General features: G+C 37.0%; 1 protein-coding gene across 1 annotated transcript; it reads right to left on the reverse strand.

Annotated features, from left to right (window-relative positions):
- Window positions 1-158: 158 nt before the first annotated feature.
- Window positions 159-22,770, reverse strand: NIPA2 (NIPA magnesium transporter 2). Its single transcript, XM_043994183.1, has 6 exons — window positions 22,186-22,770; window positions 11,450-11,680; window positions 9,349-9,405; window positions 7,479-7,569; window positions 6,754-6,914; window positions 159-5,925 (listed from the first exon to the last, which is right to left on the reverse strand). The coding sequence occupies exons 2-6, from the start codon at window positions 11,586-11,588 to the stop codon at window positions 5,291-5,293; spliced, it is 1,083 nt and encodes a 360-aa protein (XP_043850118.1). The 5' UTR covers window positions 11,589-11,680; window positions 22,186-22,770; the 3' UTR covers window positions 159-5,290.
- Between the last annotated feature and the right edge of the window lie 1,430 nt (window positions 22,771-24,200).

Raw genomic sequence — 24,200 nt, forward strand, 5'->3', positions numbered from 1 at the left:
TAGCATTATTAAGGTTTTCTGGTGGTGTTTCATGAATGCTTTCTTTAGTTGTTGCTTTTTCTTGCCAATACATCCTTATTTCCCCCTTCCCAATAGAATTGTCAATGTATGTGAGAGGTATGATTTAAAGTTATAGAAATAAAACTAGTGAATCATGATTTTGTTTCACAGTCCATTTACTAAAAACATCTAGTTTAACAAAATCCTAGGTGCATTTCACCCTTTTTTGAGGCCCAGTTGACCTGGAGGTCACAGTGTGCCTAGGGCTCATACTTTTTTTCATTCTTAGGCCTGTTAAATGGGAAAAGATTTAGGGCTGCAGAGTTGTTTTTCTTATTAAGGCAAGTTCACAGCTTATTACTTCACAACAAATTCGAGTGCAAAACATTAAAATACAGAATGTCAACAGCAAAATTCTTTATAGGCAGTTATCTCTTGCCTTTGGAAACTGGAAAACAGTCGAATCTTAGTCCTTAAAGGAACAAATTCATCTGTTTTTTAGCATCTTACAAATTGAGAGAATGTCACTTCTGCCATGTCTTCCTTCATGTCAAAAACACCATATCCTGGCTTTATTCTTTTGATACCAACGATTATAAATGATAGCTTCACATCACAATGAATTGGTTTGCAGTATGACAGAACTGGGTGTAATTACCATACAATTTCTGAAGTTTTGTTTTTGTTTTTTTTTGTGGGGATACACACGAGTAAGATGAAATAAAGTTTAAAATGCAAGGAAGAAAATCTGACTTCAGTTATCTTTGAACCCTGGCAGAATTAGGCCATACCTGGAACAGGGGCAGGGTGACTATAATATTTCTTTTTAAAACAAAATACTTTAAAAGAAACAGGAAAAGGGAAGGAGAAACCATTCTATGTTTATAATATATATTTTCAGGTGAAGAAATCTAGGAAGCAGAGAGGAAAAACAGGAACATTGGGGTTAAAATCAATAATGCCACAAAGAAAAGCAATTTTTGTTATCTAAGACTAAACTAAATGACAAGGCATGATAAAAGTACTGATGTTTATCCAGTTTGGGGGGGGGGGGGACAATGAGGGTTAAATGACTTGCCCAGGGTCACACAACTAGTGCCAAGTGTCTAAAGCCAAATTTTAACTCAGGTCTTCCTGAATCCAGGGCTGGTGCTTTCTTTATCCACGGCGCCACCTAGCTGCCCCCTACCCAGTTATCTAAACATTAGCTGGATTTCCCTCTGCATTTGAAAAGAACTATTAATTTCTTATCTTACCTTAATGATAATTTTCTTCAGAATGAAATCTATTCTGGATCTGATTCCCATAAAGAGGAATGAACATGTGGCCACAATAGTGGCCTAAACGAAATTAAATGTAATTGGGAAACAGTCAATAAAAACATAACATGTAAATAATTACATTTAAAAGTTAATATGCAGCCTACAGCAACCTTTATGTACAGATTAGTGAACCCTATTTCTATTTGAGTTGCTCAAGAAGATCCTTCTCATATTCACCACAGTTTGTAATAAAGTGAGAAGCATGATCTAACATTTGGCCTACATTTAAGGAAAACAGACTTCAAAAATTTACTGGAAAGGGTGGCTAGTTATGATCCCACGGACTGAAATGCTACAAGTAAAGTTAGTCCCGGAGGGATGAGAGGTTCTAAATAATGAAATCCTCAAGATAAAGGAACTGAAGAAGTACAAGCACTCACTACCAACTTATATTGGGGGTAGGTGGGACAATCAGGGAACAGAAGCAAAGTCAGGTAACAAAGATAAAAGCACAGTGCAATTCTTTTAAGAAAAGTATTGAGAATACTAAATCTTAGAATGATCTGAGGCTGGCAAGGAGGACAAGAAAATGCCTTTCTCATTGGCTATACTGGAAAAGAAAGAGGGATCAAGGGAGAGTTAGGACAAGTAATTCTTCAGTGTGGCAAGAACAGTAACTGACAGTATAGGAAAGGCAGAAATATTCAGTTTTTATTATGCTTATTTTCTCTACCAGGGAGAACAACCATCAGGCTAGAAAAGGAAGCTAGGGAGTTAATGCTCAATGAAAGATGGCAAGAAAGCAGCACCTAGCTGTCCTTGATGAATTCATGTCACCTGTCTCAGAAGAACTACATACTTGGGTACTAGGAAAAAACTGGAAGATATGATTGAAGAACCACTGTCAGATATCCAGAAGGCTGTGGAAAACAGCAATACCGCAGGACTGGAGATGGGTAAATGCTACCCTGATTTTCAAAAAGAGAAGAGATAACTGAAAACAATAGGTCACCAAGTTTTATTTTAACTCTTGAGAAAATGCTAAAATCAAAAACCCCACAAGACTTCATCAAGAATAGGTAACCTTATTTCCTATTTGTAAATTAAGTCAGGAGAAAGCTATATATTTGCCTAGATCCTAGAAAAACATGTAATAAAGTCTCATGCTGTTGCAGAAAATATGGGGAAGTATGGGATGGCAGTACAAGTAGTGGTTCCATATCAAGATATCAGTAGCTTGGACAAAAGCATAGGTGGCATCCTAATCTAATTTGCAGATGATAAAACTGGGAAGGCTCTCCTGGATGGCAGATTTAAGATCCAAAAATGATTTAACTAGGCTACAACACTTAGATGATAATAGAGATAAACAACATAAAACCTCACCCTAGAGTACCAAAAAACCTATCTCATAATTACAAGGTATAGCATAATAGTTTGAAAGATCTGGGGATCTTAATGGACCACAATAACCTCAACACAAATCAACAGTGTGATACAGATGGCAGAAAAGAAAATTAGTGTGCTCAAAAAAGCTAACATGATGATAGACTACATTAAGAGAAGAATAATTTGCAAGTGTAAGGAAGTGTCAACCCACTGTATTCTGCCCTTGTAAGACCTCCTCTAGAATACTATATTCAGCTGTGGCCATCCCAGTTTAGGAAGGGCATTAATAAGTGTTAGACTGTCCAGAGAAGGGTGACCAGAATGGTGAAGAGTCTCATATTCATGCCAAATGAGAAGTGGTGAAAGGAATCAGGGGTGTTTAATCTGGAGGAGATTCAGAAAAACAACTCAATCTGATTAAATCTGAAAGGCTGCCATGTGGACAAGGAATTAAAATTTCTTTGGGCTTGACCTTAGAGGGCACAAATAGGAATAATGGAATGAACAAAGATGCAAATTTCTAACACTTGGAACTAACCAAAAGTGTAATGGACTGCCTGAGTGGGTCTTCAAACAAAAGCTGGAGAGTCACTGAGTCACTTACTGGGAACGCTGTAAATGGGAATTCTTTTCCTATATAGGTTAGACTTGATGGTATCTCGGGTTTCTTCTAATACTGAAAGTCTTTGAAGTGGCAATTTTTAAATGGCTATGTAAATTTGGGGGGGGGGGTTTCACTTAAAATTTTACATTGGTATCATTTATTAATATAAATCATCTAGTTTCTTTTGCTATGCTATTAACCTGGAATTGAAAAAAAGATGCCTGGTAACATTTGTGAATAATGTTTATTAAGGCTCTTCAAGTGATAGGAATATTTATTCCTAGATATTTCTGATTAAACAATTATAAATCTAATCCTGTAAAATTTAAGTGATAGGGGCAGCTAGGTGGCACAGTGGATAAAGCACTGGCCCTGGATTCAGGAGGACCTGAGTTCAAATCTGGCCTCAGACACTTGACACTTACTAGCTGTGTGACCCTGGGCAAGTCACTTAACCCTCATTACCCAGCAAAAAAAAAAAAAAATTAAGTGATAGAAGCAATAACTCATTTGATTATTATTCTTAAAAGTTATCAATTTGGAAAAAAGATTTAATTTGGGGGGTCAACTTTCAGAGTTATCTAGCAAAATTATTATTTAAAAAGGAAAACTTGTTATGGATAATAATTATAATGCATTTTACATTAGAAATTAGTAATTAAAATTCTAGGATTATATGTTTGGTTATGAGGAAAACCAGACTGATATGTTGTCTCTAAATTCCACAATCTTAGACTAAAGACGGTAGTTACATCAGTTCTGCAGGCCTTTTGGCTTTTGGGAAAGTAATTTCTTCTCTCACTTTGTTTCTAAGTATTTAAAAAATACAGTTTATGGCTTAGTGAAAAGAAGACTGGATACATTCTTGGCTTCCTCACTTAACCAGTAAAACTCTTTCCTCACCTGTGATGTAATACTAACAGGCTTCTCTCACCATATTGTGGTGAATATCAAATGAGCTAATACAAACTGTCACACAGAAACACAACTTTACAAATGTATTTAAGCTTCTCCACCCCCTAGAAACTGAAGACCCTTCCTCATAATCATCTTGAACAACATTCAAATTTCTAACTATAAGAATGAAAGTGCCACACAAATCTCAATAGGTTAAGGGATTTCAGAAGTCCTTCCAGTGTAATAACTGGTACTACAATAGAACATGAATAATAGTACAAAATGCAGAATTATTGATAATAACTCACATTCATATAATGCTTTAAGGTCAGCAAGGCACAAGGGAATAAAAACACTTTTGCCAAGAATTGTTAAACTGCATTTTAAAGAAATTCCTCAAATTTGTACATTAAGTATTTTCAATGTGGTAACTGAACCATTCATAAATACCTAGAGTTTACACGGACACTGTATTCACTTGACAAGGCAAACTATGTGTCAGAAAATCACCCTTACAACTGAGCCAAAAATTATTTCTTATCCATTTTGCTTAACTTTAGATTCATTCAAAATTCTTCAAAATTCAAGTAATTGTATTTCTCATTTTCCATAATCTATTAATGTCAATTATAAACTAATTCATGACTCATCCAACATGAGTCATAACTGTGTAATCCACAGGATATTATATTGGAATATTTTGTTCTTCCATGTAGTGGAAGAATAAGGAAATGTTAATGCATTGTCATTTGGTAAATGACAAGTGTTCATTTCAGTCCTTATCAACAATGAAGAAATAAAGCATTTTATTTTTATAATTAAAACTGTCAGTGCAATAAGGTTTGGGTTTTTTTGATGAAAGATGTGAAATTTAAAATCATACAATTATTCTATGTTAATAGAAACCAAAACCAACCCATCTTACTGAATTGTCTTATACTTCATATATAAGAAAAGTCAAGTCATTATTGTTCTTGTCCAAATTGGTGAAACCGTTTTAAAAAAGATTGTCTCTAGACAGCATTTAAAATGACAATTTCTATTTTCAGACAAGCTCATTTTACAGCCAAAAAAACCCCAACACACAGAAAAAAAACCACACAATTACAGATTAAGTCTTTAAAAATTATATCTATTTTCAAAAAGTCATCAGATTTCCATTTCTTCTGGAGATGTTTTCACCACTTTGTTGCTCACTTCCACAGGCTAAGTTTCCTTCATTATTATTAAAGACTTCATACAAATTGGACAGATTGCCATTCACTACTTTTTCATCTTTTCTAAAAGATACAGGCAGACTAGCTAGACTAAAACTGACATCTTTAAAGGCATGCAATAAAAAGATTCCCACAATGATTGTAAGGAAGCCACTCAAAGTGCCAATAATGTCATCGACAGGCATGTTTTGCCACTCTTTAAAAAGAATAGCTGAACAAGTTAAAACAGATGTAGTGAAGAATACATAATATATTGGAGTCACTATGGATGTATTAAATATATCCAGGGCCCTGTTTAAATAATTTATCTGTGTACTTACACAGAGTATAAGGCTTAGCAGCAGAATCCAGGACAGTGGGTGCCTCAGCACAGGCCTCCCTGCAAAAAGTTCTTTAATAGCAATTCCCAGGCCTTTAACACAAGAGACGGAAAATGCTCCAATTACAGAGCAGATTGTTATGTAAACAAGTATGTTTGTTTGTCCATGTCGAGGTCCTACCACAAAAATTAATATCAAGGACACAATGACAACCAATGTTGCAAAGACCACAAAACCTGGAAGAGAGAAGAAGGATAAGAGTTAGTTTAAAATGTTAAGTGCTAAGAGAAACCTCTGACATTTTGTAACATAGTCTAGGAAAAAAGGGGGCATAACAATTTCAGAGCACAAAAATGTAATTCAACTTATTTTACAGAGGAGGAAACTGAAGGTCTCCAAGGTAAAGTGACTGGCCCTGGGTCAAAGTTATCATGCAGCAGAGCTGGTCCAGAACCTGGGTTTCCTGTTCCTTGGCCAGTCTTCCCACTATATGATGTTAATCACACTCAAGTGAAGAGTAAATTTCTACATCTGCTTTCAGCTTCACTACAATGGGGAAAATTTATTACATTTTTATTAAAAGCAAAAAAAAAAAAAAGGATATCTCAAAATGTTATAGTGCTGCTAATCCAGTCTTATAAAGAGCAATTTGTGTAAAGGAATTAATTTGTTTGCCTACACTTTAAAATGAGAAATTGTTACAAAGCTCATTTTTTAAATATTCCATTCTTCTAAGACAATCTACTTCTGGACCTGGCAGAGACCTATCTATTTTGATACATTCTCCATAGTAATATAGAATATGTACCAATACAACAAAAACAGAAAACCACAAAGAGGGAGCAATTAATACACAAATGTTAACTATAACTTGCTTCACAAAAATGACATCAAACATATAATTTAGTTATAATTGTTATCTAGCACAGGAGGTAATTTCTGTAGCAAGCAGCAACCTGAGAGAAATCATGTGGAATTTACTCACAAGGTAAAGCCCAAATTTGAAAGAGAAAATTTCAAAAATAATGCAAAAAGGAGACAATTTTATATGATCTTTTTCTTACCTGGATCTCCCAGCTTATGAGACATCTCATTTAGAGTCTCTATCTCCTCCTCTTTTGGAGCATGAATTACCATAACAGTAGACCCTAAAATACTTAATAAACATCCAATTTTTCCATGAAGATTAAGTCTTTCATTTAGAAAGTATGATGAAAGGATGGCACTATAAAGAAAAAAAAGCATCCCAGATATTAAAAATTTTTTAGTTTATCTTTCCCATTTCTAGCCTTAAAGCATATGTGAAACAAATACCCATCCAAACGGGGGGGGGGGAGGGAAATCTGAGAACCCCCCCAAAAATGAATGAGCACACCATAGTTTTAGATCTCACTCCAAACAAAATATGCTACTTGTAAAGAATATTTCCAGAGAATTATTTAACTTAGTAAAAAGTAAAAATGTTTGTTGAACTAAATTAAATGAATAATCGGGTATGTCTTACAATTATAGACTCTATAGAGGTTCTCTCTGTGTAAAACTAAAAATCATTAAGTACTGATTTCCACTGGGCCCCAATGATTTCTTCTTATACAAAGACTTTTTTTTAAACTTTTAACTTAACATTAATGATCTAACAGTAACAACCAAAGCCTAATTGTTACTTAATAAATATAAGATTCATAAGTAAAACTAGAAAACACTAAATAAAATGCAGTCTGGAAATACTAGAACAAATTTTATATGTGAAATTTCTGTTCTTGCCAAGCAAAAATAACACCTTCCTTACCTTACAAGAACACTAAGAGCTCCTAATGGAGTCACTAACGTGGCTGGTGCAAATGCATAAGCAGCAAAGTTGGCCACCTCACCAGCTCCCACTGTGGGTTGAATTAAAAAAAAAAAAAGTTGTGTCAATTTCACTGTTATAGATCAAAATTATAAATTTTTTAAAATCCTGTATTCATATGTGGTACTGATACAAGTCACCTCAACCTTTATGCTACATTATATATGGATTATTTCATCTGCTTAGGTATTCTGAATATTTTCCTGATTTAATTTTGGGGGGTTCTTATTACCCTGTTAAAGAAAACTTTCTGAGACAATACACCAAACCACCAGAGAAAACAACATAAAAACAAAGGGCTTCATTGAAATAATACAGAGAGGGGCAGCTAGGTGGCGCAGTGGATAGAGCACCGGCCCTGGTCAGGAGTACCTGAGTTCAAATCCGGCCTCAGACACTTTACACACTTACTAGCTGTGTGACCCTGGGCAAGTCACTTAACCCCAATTCCCTCACTAAAAAAAAAATAATAATAATAATAATATAGAGAACATGTAAAGTTAGTGCCTAAATCCAGGGTGCAAAAAGTAAGACATTATAGTGAAACAAATACAAACAGTACAAATTAGCTAAAGCACAACAAACTTTTTCTTAAACACAGAAAATGAAATTAAAGAAAACCTTACTAGTCATAACCAGAGGATAATAGTATATAGTAGAACTAGATAAAACAGATCATATATTGACTTAAAAAACCCACAAATTAACATTATCTCTGTTGTTTTTATTTATTTTGTTAAATATTTCCCTGGAAGTTTCAGCATAGTGTAATATACTCAACTGGATTTTTTTTTAAACGAAGCTTAAATAAAGCTACTAGTTTTCACATTTTAATGTTTTATATTATCATCTATGGACTCTGTATTAGATGTTTTTATTACATTTTTGAATTTTTGGGGGGTGGCGGGAATTTACAAGGAAAGGTGCAGTCTGAAGGCTGTTTGTTTTGAAGCCCCTCCCCTCCCCCAAATGAAATGATTGATGCAAAGCCAAAAGGCATTAACAAAATGTATTTCAAGGTTTCTTTTGATTCCAACTTGTGGCAATAAAAATTACAGAATGCTAACAATTCAAGTGCCAAATGTCTTAAGGATCACCATTCTTTGACTGTCCCTTAAAAATAATTAAAATATGCTTGAAAACTATTACCAATCCCCAGTTTAAATTTGTGGGAAAAAAAAATTAGTGGAAAAAAGTTATCTGTTGAATTTCTTTAAAATGTCCTAATGAAATTCAGATTATTTTTGGTTTTCAGAATGTAATAATAAGCATTGGATGGTTCAGAAAAATATGCCACAACTTAAAATAAATGACAATATATTTTCTGAGCCAATTAATGCTAATGATGCTAATCTTTTATTTATTTTTTGTTTTGTTTTTGGTGATGAAATTGGGGTTAAGTGACTTGCCCAGGGTCACAAAGCTAGTAATTGTCAAGTGTCTGAGGCCGAATTTGAACTCAGGTCCCCCTGACTCCAGAGCCGATGCTCTATCCACTGTGCCACCTAGCTGCCCCTGCTAATATTTTAACAACAAATGACAGTACTATCAAATTTTCAAAGGAATTACTCTCTGAGAACACCTGTCATTATACTATGGGAGGAGATTAATTTGCTAGGTCCAGATGAGTAAAAGAAAATTTATATATTTAACAATCTAACATTTATCCTAAAACTTTTAATTTTTGGAATAAAATAAAGTGGGATTTTTTTAAACATAAAACTTCTTTCAAATTTGTGCTAATAATCCAGGGGTTGTATAAAAAAATATTTGAATATAGAATTTCCTGGTCATTTTACTTAATACATACTTGATAGTAGTCCAGCCCACCACAACCACTCTTTAAGATATGCATGGCCACCTTGACCTGGAAATGAAGAAAAAGTATTTTTCATATCGTTGGAAGATCTTCAGACTCTAAACATTCTGATCATAATCATCAAGGATATGTAAAAATAAAAGGGAAATATGGTGTTCAATAACTAAGGAGAATCACATCTTCAAAATATTCTTTCATAAACATAAAAAAATTGTCAAATTTATAGTGAAAACATTATGTATAACTATGAAATAGTCAAACAGAATGAGGGTGTACAGTAATGTTTATCACAATGGGTCAAATTTATGCTGCTAAAATGAGGTTTCCCAGAAAAGGAAATTATAAACATATACTGGGAAAAAAGTCTGTATTGAATATATTAATTATGAAACTTTTAAAAATATCTCTTTCAATTCAAATAGAAATCATTTTTTCACTTTTATTGTAACAGTTCTCTTCATCTCTGAAATCTGTTCTTTCCCCCTATTTTTTTATAAGATCTCACCACTTAGAGAGTAAGATTATAGGTCAAGTTTTATACAACCCAAATCTGTAAGGAAATTTGACAGAATGAAAGAATTTTAAAATAGGAAGGGACATCAGTGGTCATCTAATCCAACCAACACTTACCCAAATGGATTCCCCATAATAACATACCAGTCTCTATTTGAAGGCTTCCAAGGAGACAGAACCCAGACCTCTTGAAATAGCCTTTTCCATTTCTGGATAGTTCTACTTGTTTGGAAGTTTTTCCTGAAATCAAATCTAAATTGACTTCTGCAACTTCTAGCAACTTTCAAGACCCATGACCATCCTGGGTACCCTTCACTGTATGCTCTGTAATGCAATGTCATCCCTACACAGTTGTATCCAAAACAAAATACAATATTCCAGAGAGGACAGAGTTCAGGAAGGATATCAATTCCTTATTCTTGGAACTATGCCTTTTTTAATGAAGTCGAGTTTGCATCAGCTTTTTTAGCTACTATATTATATTGCTGACTCACTGATCTGGAAATCCTCTAAAACTCCCAGATTGTTCTCTTCACTCTGCTCCCCCTGAAAAACTGCTTCTTAACTTTGCTTCCCATACCTTGTACTGATAAAGTTAAATTTTATATTCAAGCATGACTCTCCATTTTTCCCTAATGCATTTCATCTTATTAGACTCAACCAGCTCAACAGCTTATCAATATTTTTTTGGATTCTGACTGTCATCTAGTGTCTTAACTAGCCCTCTCAGGTCATCTGCAAATTTGATAAACAAACCATCTATGCCTTTTTCAAGCCACTGATTTAAAAAGTTAACTAACAGAGAGTCAAACACAAATTCCTGGAGTAGTCCAGATAATTCCTTGCCATGTATTTGGCTATATCTATCTACCTACCCTCCCACATGCTCATAAATGGTATGTTATCAAGTGTCTTAAAAATGAAAATTTCGGATTTAGTCCCCTGATATATCACAATGACTACAGCAACTATGTAATGCTTTTTTCCCCTTTTTTTTTCTTTTCTGGTGAGGCAATTAGGGTTAAGTGACTTGCCCAGGGTCACACAGCTAGTAAGTGTTAAGTGTCTGAGGCCAGATTTGAACTCAGGTCCTCCTGAATCCAGGGCCAGTGCTCTATCCACTGTGCCACATAGCTGCCCCTATGTAATGCTTTTTTAAAAAGTTAAATGAAGGAATAATGCAGATGTCAATGAAAGTTTTGTGTCTGCCTTTCATGTTACTAGGAGGGAGTTAGGAGAGCCATTTCAATAAAGACACCAATTCCTTCCTTGCACTCTTCACTTGGTCTCATGTACTTAGAAACATCACAATTTGAAGAGAATGGAAAGTGAAGAAACCAAGCAAAGAGCTACAGGAAGGAATGGCATTACTGTGCTTGAGGACAATGCACTTTTTTTTTTGGGGGGGGGGGGGATTTTTTAATTACAAAGCTGATTCCTCTCATTCTGTTAGCAATATAGAACTCTATTCCAAATTGGGGGGAGGGGGAGCAAACTAAATATATATAGCCTATGAACCTACAAGACAATTTTATTGAGAATGAATCCTTATAGACAACATAACAGACTCATAACCTACCTGCTCTCATGGAGCCTTTTCTGGCTAGCCTTAAGAGACCTTTCTTTTTTAAAATGAAGCTTCCTCCAATGAATATGCTGGAGCTCATAGCCAATCCCAGACCAATATAAAAGTCATATTTTCCACGATCCTGGCTCATCTCGTTAACTACTAAAGTGTTCAGGTGAGTCACATTGATCACAGAACAGAGAAACTGCTGGTACTAGAGGCTGGGTGACACAATCTTCAATTCTAAACAGAAAAACAGAAAAAAAATTTGTTAAACAAATCATTACAAACATAGCCAAACCACAAATATGAAACTTAAATAGTATTCAACAACAGAAATTCTACTCCCTCGCTTTTATCCTAAAGGAAAGGTCTTTTTTTTTCTTCTTTTTTCCTGGAGACTACAGTTTCCTATCTCACCTAGGCTGGAACTGAAATTGCCACCTACAGGCTTATCCCAGTAATGACCACACTCAGTTTTTTAACCCAGGCCATCCTGCTTTTCTGTAGGCAGTCTAATGGGCACCTTTTCCCAGGACTCACCCATACTGGTGCCAGACTTGGTGCAGACAACCAATCAGTTTTAGTCCACTGTAGCTCAGAACTCCTAAGCTGAAAAGACTATCAGACTCAAGGATTACAAGCAAAAGCCACCATGCCCCACTTTTCTTAATTTTTATATTAAATGTCTGCTTTTAATGAGAAAAATGACAGCAAGCTCACTAGGAATGGAAACTTAGCCTACAAAAAGGAATTTCATGAGTATCTACAGCAATTTTTTGTGGGTAATGTTTAATGCTATCACGGCAAGAGAAAACTAATGGATTGAATAGTTAGATTCAAAAAAGTTCTTGATTCAAAAAAGTAGAATCCTTTTTAAAGAAATAAATAACATGTAATAAATAAAATGAAACATATAATAAAACAAAAATTGAAACATTCTCTAAAACTTAATATTACTACAGTAATTTTTATCTTTGTTTCATCACTTTTTGCATCATCTGCCTAATTATCCTCATGCCATTATGAGAAATTTTAAAATCTAATATAATTGGTAACAGGTGTCAAGGCCAAAATAAATTTGGCCCCCACAAACATGATGAATAAATATTAACTCAAGTCCTGTAAACTGAGCTATTTTTATAGGTCTAAACTAATAAGGACATGCTGTTGTAGTACATAATTCCCTTCAGGTACATGAAGACCTAAGGTCTTCAAGCAGGGAGGAAGTGAATGACCACCACTTGCCAAGTATTTTGTAGTGAGGATTCTTTATCCAGTACAGTTGAGTACAGTAAATATTTGAACACAGTGTTAAATGCTGATTATAAGTGCTCTTCAAACTTGGGGAAGGGGTGATGACTCGAAATGGAAATAAAAGTATTACTCCTGAAATTCAAGGATTCATAGAACACCAGCTAATTAATATTCTTGTTCTAAGATTGAACACCAATGACATATAAAGCAGCAGAGTGGTCTCAGAGAATTATAATCAAAACAGAAAGATGACAATGGAGAAAGGGCAACAAAGAGGAAGGTGAGGCCCAAAGTTGGGAAAAGTGACTTGTTCAAGGTCACAGAGGTCTGATAGAATCTCTGGGTCTAGGACAAAGATGCTATCAGGTCTGGGAGATCTTTCAGAAATGGTGCCAAATTCCAGTTCCCATGTTCCAGCATGGGGGCAGTTCTAAGAGAAACCACTCAGAAAGGCCCAGGAACATTCTACAATTAAAGCTGCAGCTGGAATAACAAACTCTTCTTTAAAATGAAATTAACAAATCTATAGTCACACTTCAGTATAAATTACTTTCTCCAGACTTTGCTACTGGCTATAATTCACAAAGAGGAAGGGTAGTATTAAGAGAACTTGATACAATGGAAAGAGCACTAGTTTTAGAAAGAACCTGTTCATACCTAGCTCTGCCACCCAAATGATCTCAAGCAAGTCCCATAACCTCTCTGGACCCGTTTTTCTTATCTGTAAAATGAGAAGACTGACCTAAATGACCTCTGACATACTTCCCCTTCCAGCTCAGCAAAGGGCACCAGTAATGAGCACCAAAAGGAAGGGGGTATACAGGTTACTTATAGTTGTGCTAGAAAAACTATAAGAAAGTGGGAATGGAGTAAGACAAACAAGTTTATGGAGAGTTCTGTTTTCATTTTTATTCCCTTGTGGGGCACATAGGAGTTTGTTGTAATTGCCATCCAGCCTTCTAATAATTCCTGAGGTTTTTAGTATCTCTGTCCCTGTTCCAGAAGCACTTGGAAACATCTCCTCTTGTACTATATTGGTCCATCAGTTGACGCTCTCTTCCACTGTTTCTTTCTGTCATTTTTTTTGGTTCAAAGTACTATTACAATTAAAAAAAAATAAACTGGTAGAAATAAACAGCAATTCACATTTGTTAACATAATGATTTTTATACATTGAATAGCTACACAGTGCGGAGTCCTATTTTTTCCACTTTGCACTATTTCACATAAGCTTTGCCATATTTCTGAGTGGTCTTCATATCTGTCAGTCTTTACAACAACAGTAGCCTTATCCTTATTTCAACATGCCACATGCTTCTGAGTCATTTCCTAACTACCAGGCATTTGGGCTGCTGCCAACTTTTAAGTATGGCACAGCCTTAAAATTCTCTGAATAGAGAAGCCTTTTTTCCCCCTCTGTAATTATTTCAATAGGTCATACTTGGTATAGGGGGTATTAATGACTCTTGGGTGTACTGTCAAACTGAACTATTGAAAAATGGCACCAAAAGCTATTGCCATCAGCCAGGTATAAATGAACCTGTTTTGCTGAGTTGCAAAGTTGTCTTATTTTTATATATATATTTGATAATTTAATGGGTGTAAGGTACCTCCCAGTTATTTTTATTTGATTATTGGGGAAGCTGAACCTTTTTCCAAGTGTTTTACTATTTGTAAATTTTCTGTTATATTCCATTTGTCTGGCCAGTGGATACTAATACCATCCATAGAAACCTGATATTTGTGCCTTGTAAATCTTGAAATCTTTCTTAATCAGTATTAGCATTTTTCCCATGGCTTCTTTGTTTTTATTTTAGTTTCGTTTTACTGCTATTTACTGTGCAATTTAAAATTTGGGGGGACAGCTAGGTGGTGCAGTGGATAAAGCACCGGCTCTGGATTCAGGAGGACCTGAGTTCAAATCCAGTCTCAGACACTTGACACTTATTAGCTGTGTGACCCTGGTCAAGTCACTTAACCCTCATTGCCCCACAAAAATAAAATAAAATAAAATTTTTGTGATCAAAATGACAAACCATGTTCCAGATAATTTCTTCTATAACATGGATGGAATAACATAAATCAACCACCAGTTTCTCAATGTCAATATTATAACTGAAAACTCCTAAGAGCAGTAACTCGGCTAACCTTACATTATACCATTCATTTTTCCTTTCACTCAATGGAACTTATTTGCCCCTGTATTCTTTCATTTAATGTTATATATCCTGGGAACTGGTTAATAACATTAGGCAGGATTTATCTGTACTTCTTCAGTCAGGATGTCCCTTGTATAATATAATCATTTCATAGAGATGACTCTCAGATCTATATATCCAACTCTATAGTTTCTCTCCAGAGGTCCAGAATTGCATCACCAATTATCTAAATAACATTTCACACTAAGTATCTCATAGACATGTCAAGCTAAACATATCCAAAGCAGAAATCATTATCTTTCTCCCTAAATCATCTTCCAAACCTCCACATTTCTGTTGACAGTACTGCCATCCTCTTTGTCTCCCAGGTTTACGACTGGCTTTAACCTAACTCTTCCTCACTCTCCTTCACCCCACACCTCCAATCAGTTGCTTAATTTTCCTGTTTTTACCTCCACATCTCTCACACTCATCCGTTCCCATGTCACAATTCAGGCACCATCTTACTTTAGGCCCTTGTCACCTCTCCTCTAGACTACCACAATAACCTCCTGTTCTCCCAGCTTCAAGTCCTCCCCACTTCACACAGCTGCAAAAGTGCTGTTCTACAGGGACACAGGTCTTCTCCGGCCCCTAGGGCAAGGGTTCTTAACCTTTTTTTATTTCATAGATACATTTAGTATTATGAAGTCTAAGGATCTTCTTATAGTAATTATTATAAATACATGAAATATACAGAATTACAGAGAAAAAAATTATACTGAAATAGTTATCAAAATATATATGTGTGTATATATATGTATATGTATGTATATTTTAAAAAACAAGTTCAGAGACCGCAGGTTAAGAACTTCTGCTCTTAGACAAAAAAGAAACTTCACAAATACTTCCCCTTCCTGCACTCTAAGGTCTAAGACTAGTAGCTAGTCTTGTCTTCTTGTCCCTCACAGGTGGCGCTACAATTACCATGCCTTTCATTCCCCATTCTTAGAATTCAATCCCTCTTCACCTCTGACTCATAAAATCCCTTTCTTTAAGAGTTAGCTCAAACATTTCCTTCTACAAGAAGCCCTTCCTAATCTCTGCCGCCCACACACCCCAACTGCTAGGGGCCCTTCTGCCTAAACTACACTCTCTCCCAGGATAGAAAGAGCAGGGCTTTACATGATGGCAAAGAATTGGAAGTTGAGGGGGTGCCCATCAATTGGGGAATGGCTGGACAAGTTGTGGTATATGAATACAATGGAATACTATTGTGCTATAAGAAACGATGAGCAGGAGGAGTTCAGAGAAACCTGGAGGGTCTTGCGAGGGCTGATGATGAGTGAGATGAACAGAACTAGAAGAACATTGTACACAGTAACATCAACATTGAGTGTTGATCTACTGTGATGGACTATATTCTTCTCACCAATGCAATGGCACAGAAGAGTTCCAGGGAACTCGTGATGGAAGAGGATCTCCAAATCCAGGGGAAAAAAAAAAAAAAAAAGAACTGCGGAGTATAGATGCTAAATGAACCATACTATTTCTTTGGTTTTTGATGCTGTTGTTTTTTTTTTTTCTATTTTGAGGTTTTCCATCATTGCTCTGATTTTTCTCTTATAACATGACTAATGCAGAAATAGGATTAATGTTATTATTTATGTATATATATATATACATATACATATATACACATACATACATACATATATATATATATAAAACCTATATCAGATTGCCTGCTGTCTAGGGGAGGGGGGAGGGAGGGAGAAAAATCTGAAATTGTAAAGCTTGTATAAACAAAGGTTGAGAACTATCTTGACATGTAATGGAAAAAAAATAAAATACTTTATTAATTTAAAAAAAAAGGAGCAGGGACTGCCTGGCCTTTTTCCTATTTGTATCTCCAGTGCCAAGCACAGTAGCTACTTCATAGGTTTTGCACCTGGCACAGAGGACTGCTTAACAAATGCTTGTTAACTGATTCTTCAGTAATTATGGATAGGAAATTTTAACTATATTTTGTATGAAATAGGTGTTCTATACAACTCTTCAAATAGCAACTTAACAAAAGCAAGTAATTCATGCTGAGTACCTGGACAAGTCTTTCTCATTTACAACTTCCTCTTTCCACCTCCTCTACTTTGGGCAGAAGCATACACTGTCCTGTCTTCAGGCTAGAAATCCTGGTGTCACCTTTCATTCTTCCTTCTCCTAAATCCCTTCTATGTAATTTGTCAAAGTCCTGTTTTTCTTCCTTCGAAATGTCTTTTGGGTTAACTCTTTACTTTCCGATGTCATACACTTAACTCTTGATGCCTAAAATTCTATCAGGGATTTTCATTACTGCCAGTCTAATCTCACCTCTAAATAATCTTTTATTCTGCTACCAGACCAACAAAAGTCCTAACTGCCACTTTCATTGTGTCACTCCTCTCCTCAAATCTCAATCCCCAAACTCTTCTGCTTTTCCTTCAATGCTTCAGTAACCTAGGTTCATCCTTCCTATCTAACTTTCACCTGTGTCAGGAAGGTATTCTCACATACCCCACAAAACCATACTCAGCACATTTGTTCTTATTAGGCAATACCATGGATTGAGCAGTTGGCCTGGAGACAGGAAGACCTGAGTTCAAATTCAGCCTTAGGCACTTACTAGCTGTGACCCTGGGCAAGGAACCTAACCTCTGTCTGCCTCAGTTTCCTCAAATGTAATATAGATAATAATAGCACCTACCTCACAACACAGTTGTGAGGATAAAATGAGATAACATTTGCAAAGCACTTGGCACAGTGTCTGGTGAATAGAAGATACTTAAATGCTTGTTCCCTCCCCTTTTTCCCTACTAGTAAGTCAATATCCATTTATTAAGCACCTACTGTGTGCCAGGCACCATGATAAACACCAGGGGTACAAAGATATGCAAAAGTTAGTCTCTGGTGGAAAAGTTCACAATCTAATGGGAAGAACAACATGCAAACAAGTCATACACAGAATAAACTGTATCAAATAATCATTAGTGGGAAGAAAATAGAATTACTCTTCCCCACACTTTTAGCTCTTCTCTCCCTGCTCCCATTTGTTTATAAAACTCCTACTCTTTGTTATAAGGGATGACTTTCTAGGTAAGGGAGGGGAAAGATATACCTGTAAATGAAGATAACATCAAAATCAAAGATATTAATAATAATTTAAAAACTCATTTCATCCTTCAAGGCTCAGCCTAAATTCTAGCTCCTCCTACAATTCTACCCCCCAACCCCCTAAGATCTCTTAGGGAAACTTTTACAGCATTTAATTCTTCACAATGTAGTACTAAATTATTTTGACTCACATTAGATGAGTAATTGCCTTGTCGGACAGACTCCAAGCCTCTCAAGGTTCCTATTTTGTACCTCTTTTGTATCCCTCTCAGCACTTGACAAGAGTTGATACTTTTTTTATTACAGAGAATTGGCTTAAGACAGAAGCAGACTAATTTGGTAAAACTGTGTTAATAGGAAGGAGAGCGGAGAACAACAATAAAATTTCTAATTTCTAATCGTGATAAAGCCATAGGTATTAAGTTAATTTATAGTTTAATTATGTCAGATTTAAAATAAGATTTCAACTCAAATGCTATCTGAGGATGAACTTCTTTGATGCACCTAAGAAAAGCTCTGTTCTCATTTCCTGTCTTCAGAAGGCAAACAACATGACATAGATTACAGTTACTTTTTATTTTTAAGGGATTCAGTAGAGACCAGGCCAAGCTAACAGGCTCCCAAATAATCAATTGTCACCTTAGCCAAGTCCCCAAGTTACAGGTTAAGATCTTTTATCTGGAGTCTTGTCAACTTCACCTATCCTAGAGGAAATGGAGAATGGGTGGTGGAGTGCTTTCAGTAAAAACAGGTTGCTGGTTTATACAAGAAAATACAATTTATCAGCAGTCTAATACATGGAATAATAAAACCAGAAAAAAGTAAAGGGAATTGTTTGAATTTTAAGGACTGAGGATTTCTTAAAATTTGCAAATATGACTGGATCCTTGATTTATTAGTGGAGAGAATTCCTAATACAGAAATGCCTTTTATTAAAGCCAAGTGATTTGCCCAGGATAAAATAGCCAGTATATTATCAGAGGGAGGTCCTTCTGACTTGAGACCAGCTCTTTATCCCCCTATTACATGACCTATGACTAAATATAAATATAATCCACACAAATACTGAGTATTTTTCTTATGGATAAAACATAATGTAATGGAAAAAACAATGGGATTTGTAATCAAAAGATCCATAACTGTGTAACCACAAGGCAGTCACTGAATTTCTCAAAGGTCCAATTTCAAGTGAAAAATTTGTACTAATTGAAAGGACAGTCATGGTGAGGAAAGTGGTTTATAAACTAGAAAGCACTTATAAATGCATTATAATATATGTAATTATATAACATACATATACATCATAATATATATAAAGAGTGATACTATTTGGCCAAAACCTACAGTGTTTAGAGGGGAAGTAAGATGAGATAAAGGTGGAAAGACAACGAGATGCCAATCAATAACTATTACATGCCAGGCACTGCAGAGTGCCAAGCACCATGCAAAGTATTGGGATAAAAATATAACTGTGGAGTGCCTACAATGCTGGAAAAAGAGGTCTAAAGTTTACTTCTTAGGAAATTCTGAGCTACCAGAGATTTTTAAAAGGAGTGGCATATAGCCAGTATGTATCAGAGGCAGACCTTGAAGTCAGGTGTTCCTGACTGCAAGGCCAAGTTTCTATCCACTATGCCATGCTTCTTCTCATAAGCTGAATCCTCAAACTCATATTTTTTGTAATATCTCAAGTAAGCCTGTAACACAGTACCTGGCACATAGTGCTATAAAGGTGTTAGCTGTTACTATTAATATTATTATTAGGATGCCACATCTACTTTAAAAAAGCTGTTGGTTTTTTCATATTTTGTTTGTAGTACCCCAATGGTTATGAACATGGGAGATAAAAGTATCTTGGCTCAACCTCATCTTTCATATTCATCAACTTAACGGGTATTATTGGTAATAATTTTTTCACATCTACTCTTCCCCCTTTCCACTGACCCCATATCTTTATTGACACCTGTTTGGTCTACAGCAGAAGTGTCAAGTATAGGGTAGCAATTCTCCCTAGTGTGGCCAGAACCAAATTAAAATGCAATTGGAAAACATTTAACAAAATAAAGAATGGAATGGAATGTATGTTAATGTGTGATAATGTAATGTTCTGAATCAATATGATTCTTATGTTCAGTTTAGTGGTGCCTGTTTTTATTTGAATTTGATACCAGCGGTCTATAATAGTCATTTTACCTATATATCTCTACTTCTACATTCCCTTCTTCCAATCTCAATCTTTCATAGTACTGCCAGATTTGTTTTCCTCCTGTATAGGTCCTTTCTCCTCATACATCTTTAGTGGCTCCCTACAGTCTACTAAATAAAATCCAAACTTCCAGGCATTCAAAGCTGCCCACAAAGGGTTTTAAATAGGATCTTCTTAATTCCACAGCCTTATTTCATATTATTCCCCTCTACACATTTTTTGCTTTCAGGGAGGCTGAGTAGTATAGGGGAAAGAACACTGACTCCAGTGAGAAGATTTGGGTTTACATGCTTACCAACTGTGTGACCTTCCACAAGCCATTTTTAATTTTTTAATTTTTTGGTGAGGCAATTGGGGTTAAGTGACTTGCCCAGGGTCACACAGCTGGTAAATGTCAAGTGTCTGAGATCGGATTTGAACTCAGGTCCTCCTGAATCCAGGGCCGGTGCTCTATCTACTGCACCACCTAGCTGCCCCTTTCACAAGTCGTTTAACTTTTCTGGATCTCTGAAAGTGTTTCCACATTCCCAAAATGATGGGATTGAACACAACTGACTCAAGTCCATTTCAGTTCCAAATCTGATCTTTCGATACCAAACTGCTCCCTGCCCTACCTTTACGTCCTTTCTTCCTTCTGCCCAAGAAGCATGGTATTCTACTACAAAGGTTTTGTTAAGTCTGTTTTCTTTCCCTGGAATGCTTTCTTCTCTTTAACCATTGAACTTCTACTCTAATGTTCGTTCAAATGCCATTTTACTATTCAACGTTCCTGGATTCCACTGTTGCCAACTTACATACTTATCATGCAACACTATATACTACAGAAAGGCTGTACACATATACTGATTGTGTAACTTTGGTAGATTCCCTAACCTCATGAAATCACAGGTCCCGGTCCCATCCTCTACCTCCAATTCCTCTTCCCTGCAAAAAGGGGAAAAAACCAAAACACTTTTTGTCGTTTAGCTCCAGGACTGTGAGGTAAATGTAAGGAGGGGTTGTGCCTTTTTAAGTTTAGTACAGTGCTCTGCACTTGCTATGTGTTTAATAGATGAGGAGTTTAAATCAATCGCTGAAGCTCTCTCTGGTGGCGCTGCTCCCTGCATATTTTTTGAATACAGTGATCTATAGGATTAGCGTTGGACTTGGAGTCAAGAAAACTAAGACCTGAGAAAGTCGATTCGCTTCAGTCCTTCTAGAAAGCACTTCCTCTTTACTTCATAGTCCTTTAAGATCCAGCTTAGACACTGTCTTCTTCAAGAAATCTTTCCTGATCCCCTCAACTACTCACCTCACACTCCCAAATTACCTTAAATATAACTACTTTAGGTGTGTATGTACTTAGTGGGTTTATATTTATTCTATATACATTTTTATTTGGACTTGTCTCATCCATTAGAACGTAAGCACCTAGTTTAAATGGTTTCGTTGTTTGTATTTGTATTCCCACTATCTAGCAGAGGACCAGCACGCAGTATGAGCATAATACTTGTAAATCAATAGATTTCACCAGTAAGATGGGGATAATAACTACCCCACCTCACAGAGTTGTTATGAGGATCAAATGAGGTAACTTGTGGATATCGCTTTGCAAACATTATAGTTTTGTTTATACGTATACAGTATATATGGCTATAATAGTGACATATTTAGTTTCATACCTAACGAGTATGTTAGAAAAAGGTTTGATAACTAACACATACATGTGGGCATGTCGCATACATATATGCTATAAAACTTTGCTTCCGCATGTGTACGTATGCTACACATATTTTCTTTCCCATAATGAAATATTGCCTTTCCTTTCTCCCCACCGGGGTTTGCAGCATTCACCCCTTGAGTCACGGGACAAGCTACAGGTCGAGGGCAGCCAGCCCCGTTCAGACTGAAGAAGAGCAGAAACACAAGAAGCCAGCAAGGCTGGAGTCCGCAAACCACTGACCCCTGGCTTCCCCCGGCCCCGGCCCCGGCCCCGGCCCCGGCCCGACCCAAATCACCTGAGACTTCTCACATCCCCATACAGGCCGCCGGGGCCGTCGCAGCCGCCCCTTCTTCCTTCACCGTGGCGCCGGAGCTGCTGGGGTCCGGGGCAGCGGCCGCGCACACCGCTTCCTCCATCGGGGTGCGCCAAACTCAATTAGAGCCTCGGGGAAGGACAAACCACCTAGGCCGCCACCGCCCCGGGCAAGTGGAAACCGGGAGGGGAAAACAGAAGCGGCTTCCGGGCGGGCGCCGGCCGAGTGACGCAAGCCAGAGCCGGGGTCCCCTGCGGTGCACGCAGCACCTCGCGCACGCAATACGTAGCGCGGCGCGCGCGTCTGCGTCCCGTCCGCTTCCTCTCTTCTACTTATCCCAGGGTTTTCTTCGGGTTCCTTTTCTTGGTAGGCCTTGAGCGAATTACCAGCCAGGAGGAAGCCCAAGAGGATGGGCTACGGTGGTCAGGTAGAGGAAGGAAAGTCTTCTCAGCCTGGGGCGGAAGGATTCCAGTGTAGTTGGGCGTTCGCATTTCCAAGGGGGGAGTGGGAGGACGCTTCCCCTCCCCTGAGCATGTGGAAGGTGAACTCGTCTGCTAGGGTTATTGCTAGAAGGTGGCGAACATTTTTTGCAGCTTTCAACTATGGTACCTCAAGTGGGACAGAAAGCTAGGGCACGGGAAGAGAACCAAATCGCTTGTTTGAACTACATAAATTGTACCCAGCAGCACGGACAAAGGAAACATTTTAAGCTCCTGGGGGTCCGTTACGTACGGTGTCGTTCTCCTGCTCAAAGTACTTGAAGGCTCCCTGCTTGTCTTTACGACCGAACACAAATTCCTCAAACCCTTAGCAGTTCGGCTCTAACCTCGGGCCTTACTGGTCTTATTTCACATCACTCTTCCTCACGGACCTTTTTGGTTTAGTCGTTTAAGTCGTGTCCCAGTCTTCATGACTCCGGCTGGGGTTTTCTGTCCATTTTCTTCTCCGGCTTATTTTACAGATGAGGAAACGGAGACAGACAGGGGTAAGTGACTTGCCCAGAGTCACGCAGCTAGTAAGTGTCTGAGGCTGGATTTGAACTCACATTCCAGAAAAAATAGCAGTTATCTTTCTCATATGTGAAATCGTGGCAAGAAAACTCACTTTAGTACAATAAATATAAATCCGTAAAAGATGGATTCTGTACATTGTTACAATCATAGGGAGCAAGTGGATTCTTCCAGCCTACGTTTATATTATATATAGAATAAATGTTTTACTGATAGGTATTCTAATATGATAGTTTGACGTCAGAAGTCGGATGGCCTAAACTCGATGAGAATCAGCTTCTTTTTTCCTGCATCCCCTTCCTGTTAGCGTTTTTGAAATGAGAGATTACTTTTAAATGGAGGGAGCAGAGAAGGAAATAAGCATTTATATAGGTCCTACTATGTGCCAGGCACTGCGCTAAGGGCTTTTTGCAAATATTATCTCATTTGATCTTTATATCTTTATAGGACTCGTCTTAGCCAGGACTAGGGGGACTTCTCACCATTCCAAGACTTGGGCTTGACCCTGTTTCTGTTTTGGGCCTTAGTAAAAACCTTGATTGCTGTTACGTTTCTATTCCAGGTCCAGTGACTTTAGCCTTTTTTTATGTCATCTAGAGTTTAGGAAGTTACAAGAGAATCTGTTTTATTGCTTCTATCTACTGTTGTGGGAGCTTTAATCTGTTTAATTAACTTTATGAATCTGTCCCCTGAAGCTAGAGAGCCCTTGGAAGTTGCTGCAGATTCTTTTGGAGTAATGAGTGTATTGTTTGGTGTATTCGTCCTGGGGTTTTGTTCTCTGCTGAGCCTTCCCACCTGGAGTAGAGGGAAGATCCCTTGCCTCCCAACATCATGGCCTTGAGCTCCTTAGTCTCCCCCATTGTCATAAGAGAATTTTTCTGGCTCAGCTTTGTTATCGCCCTTTCCTTGAGACAGGCAGTCATATAATTGGCTAGGATCTACAAAATCAAGCTGAGACATCAAACTATAGCTCCCATGATAAACTGG

This window comes from Dromiciops gliroides, chromosome 3, assembly GCF_019393635.1.
Source record: "Dromiciops gliroides isolate mDroGli1 chromosome 3, mDroGli1.pri, whole genome shotgun sequence".
NCBI lineage: Eukaryota > Metazoa > Chordata > Mammalia > Microbiotheria > Microbiotheriidae > Dromiciops > Dromiciops gliroides.

Bases quoted from the DNA above. Each gene is read 5' to 3' on its own strand.
- NIPA2 (XM_043994183.1), bottom strand. From the start codon at position 11,588: ATGAGCCAGGATCGTGGAAAATATGACTTTTATATTGGTCTGGGATTG. The intron at 9,406-11,449 runs GTAGGTTATGAG...CTTCATTTCCAG, and splicing joins AAAAGGCTCCATGAGAGCAG to GTCAAGGTGGCCATGCATAT. The intron at 5,926-6,753 runs GTAAGAAAAAGA...TCTCTCTTCCAG, and splicing joins TCATAAGCTGGGAGATCCAG to GTTTTGTGGTCTTTGCAACA.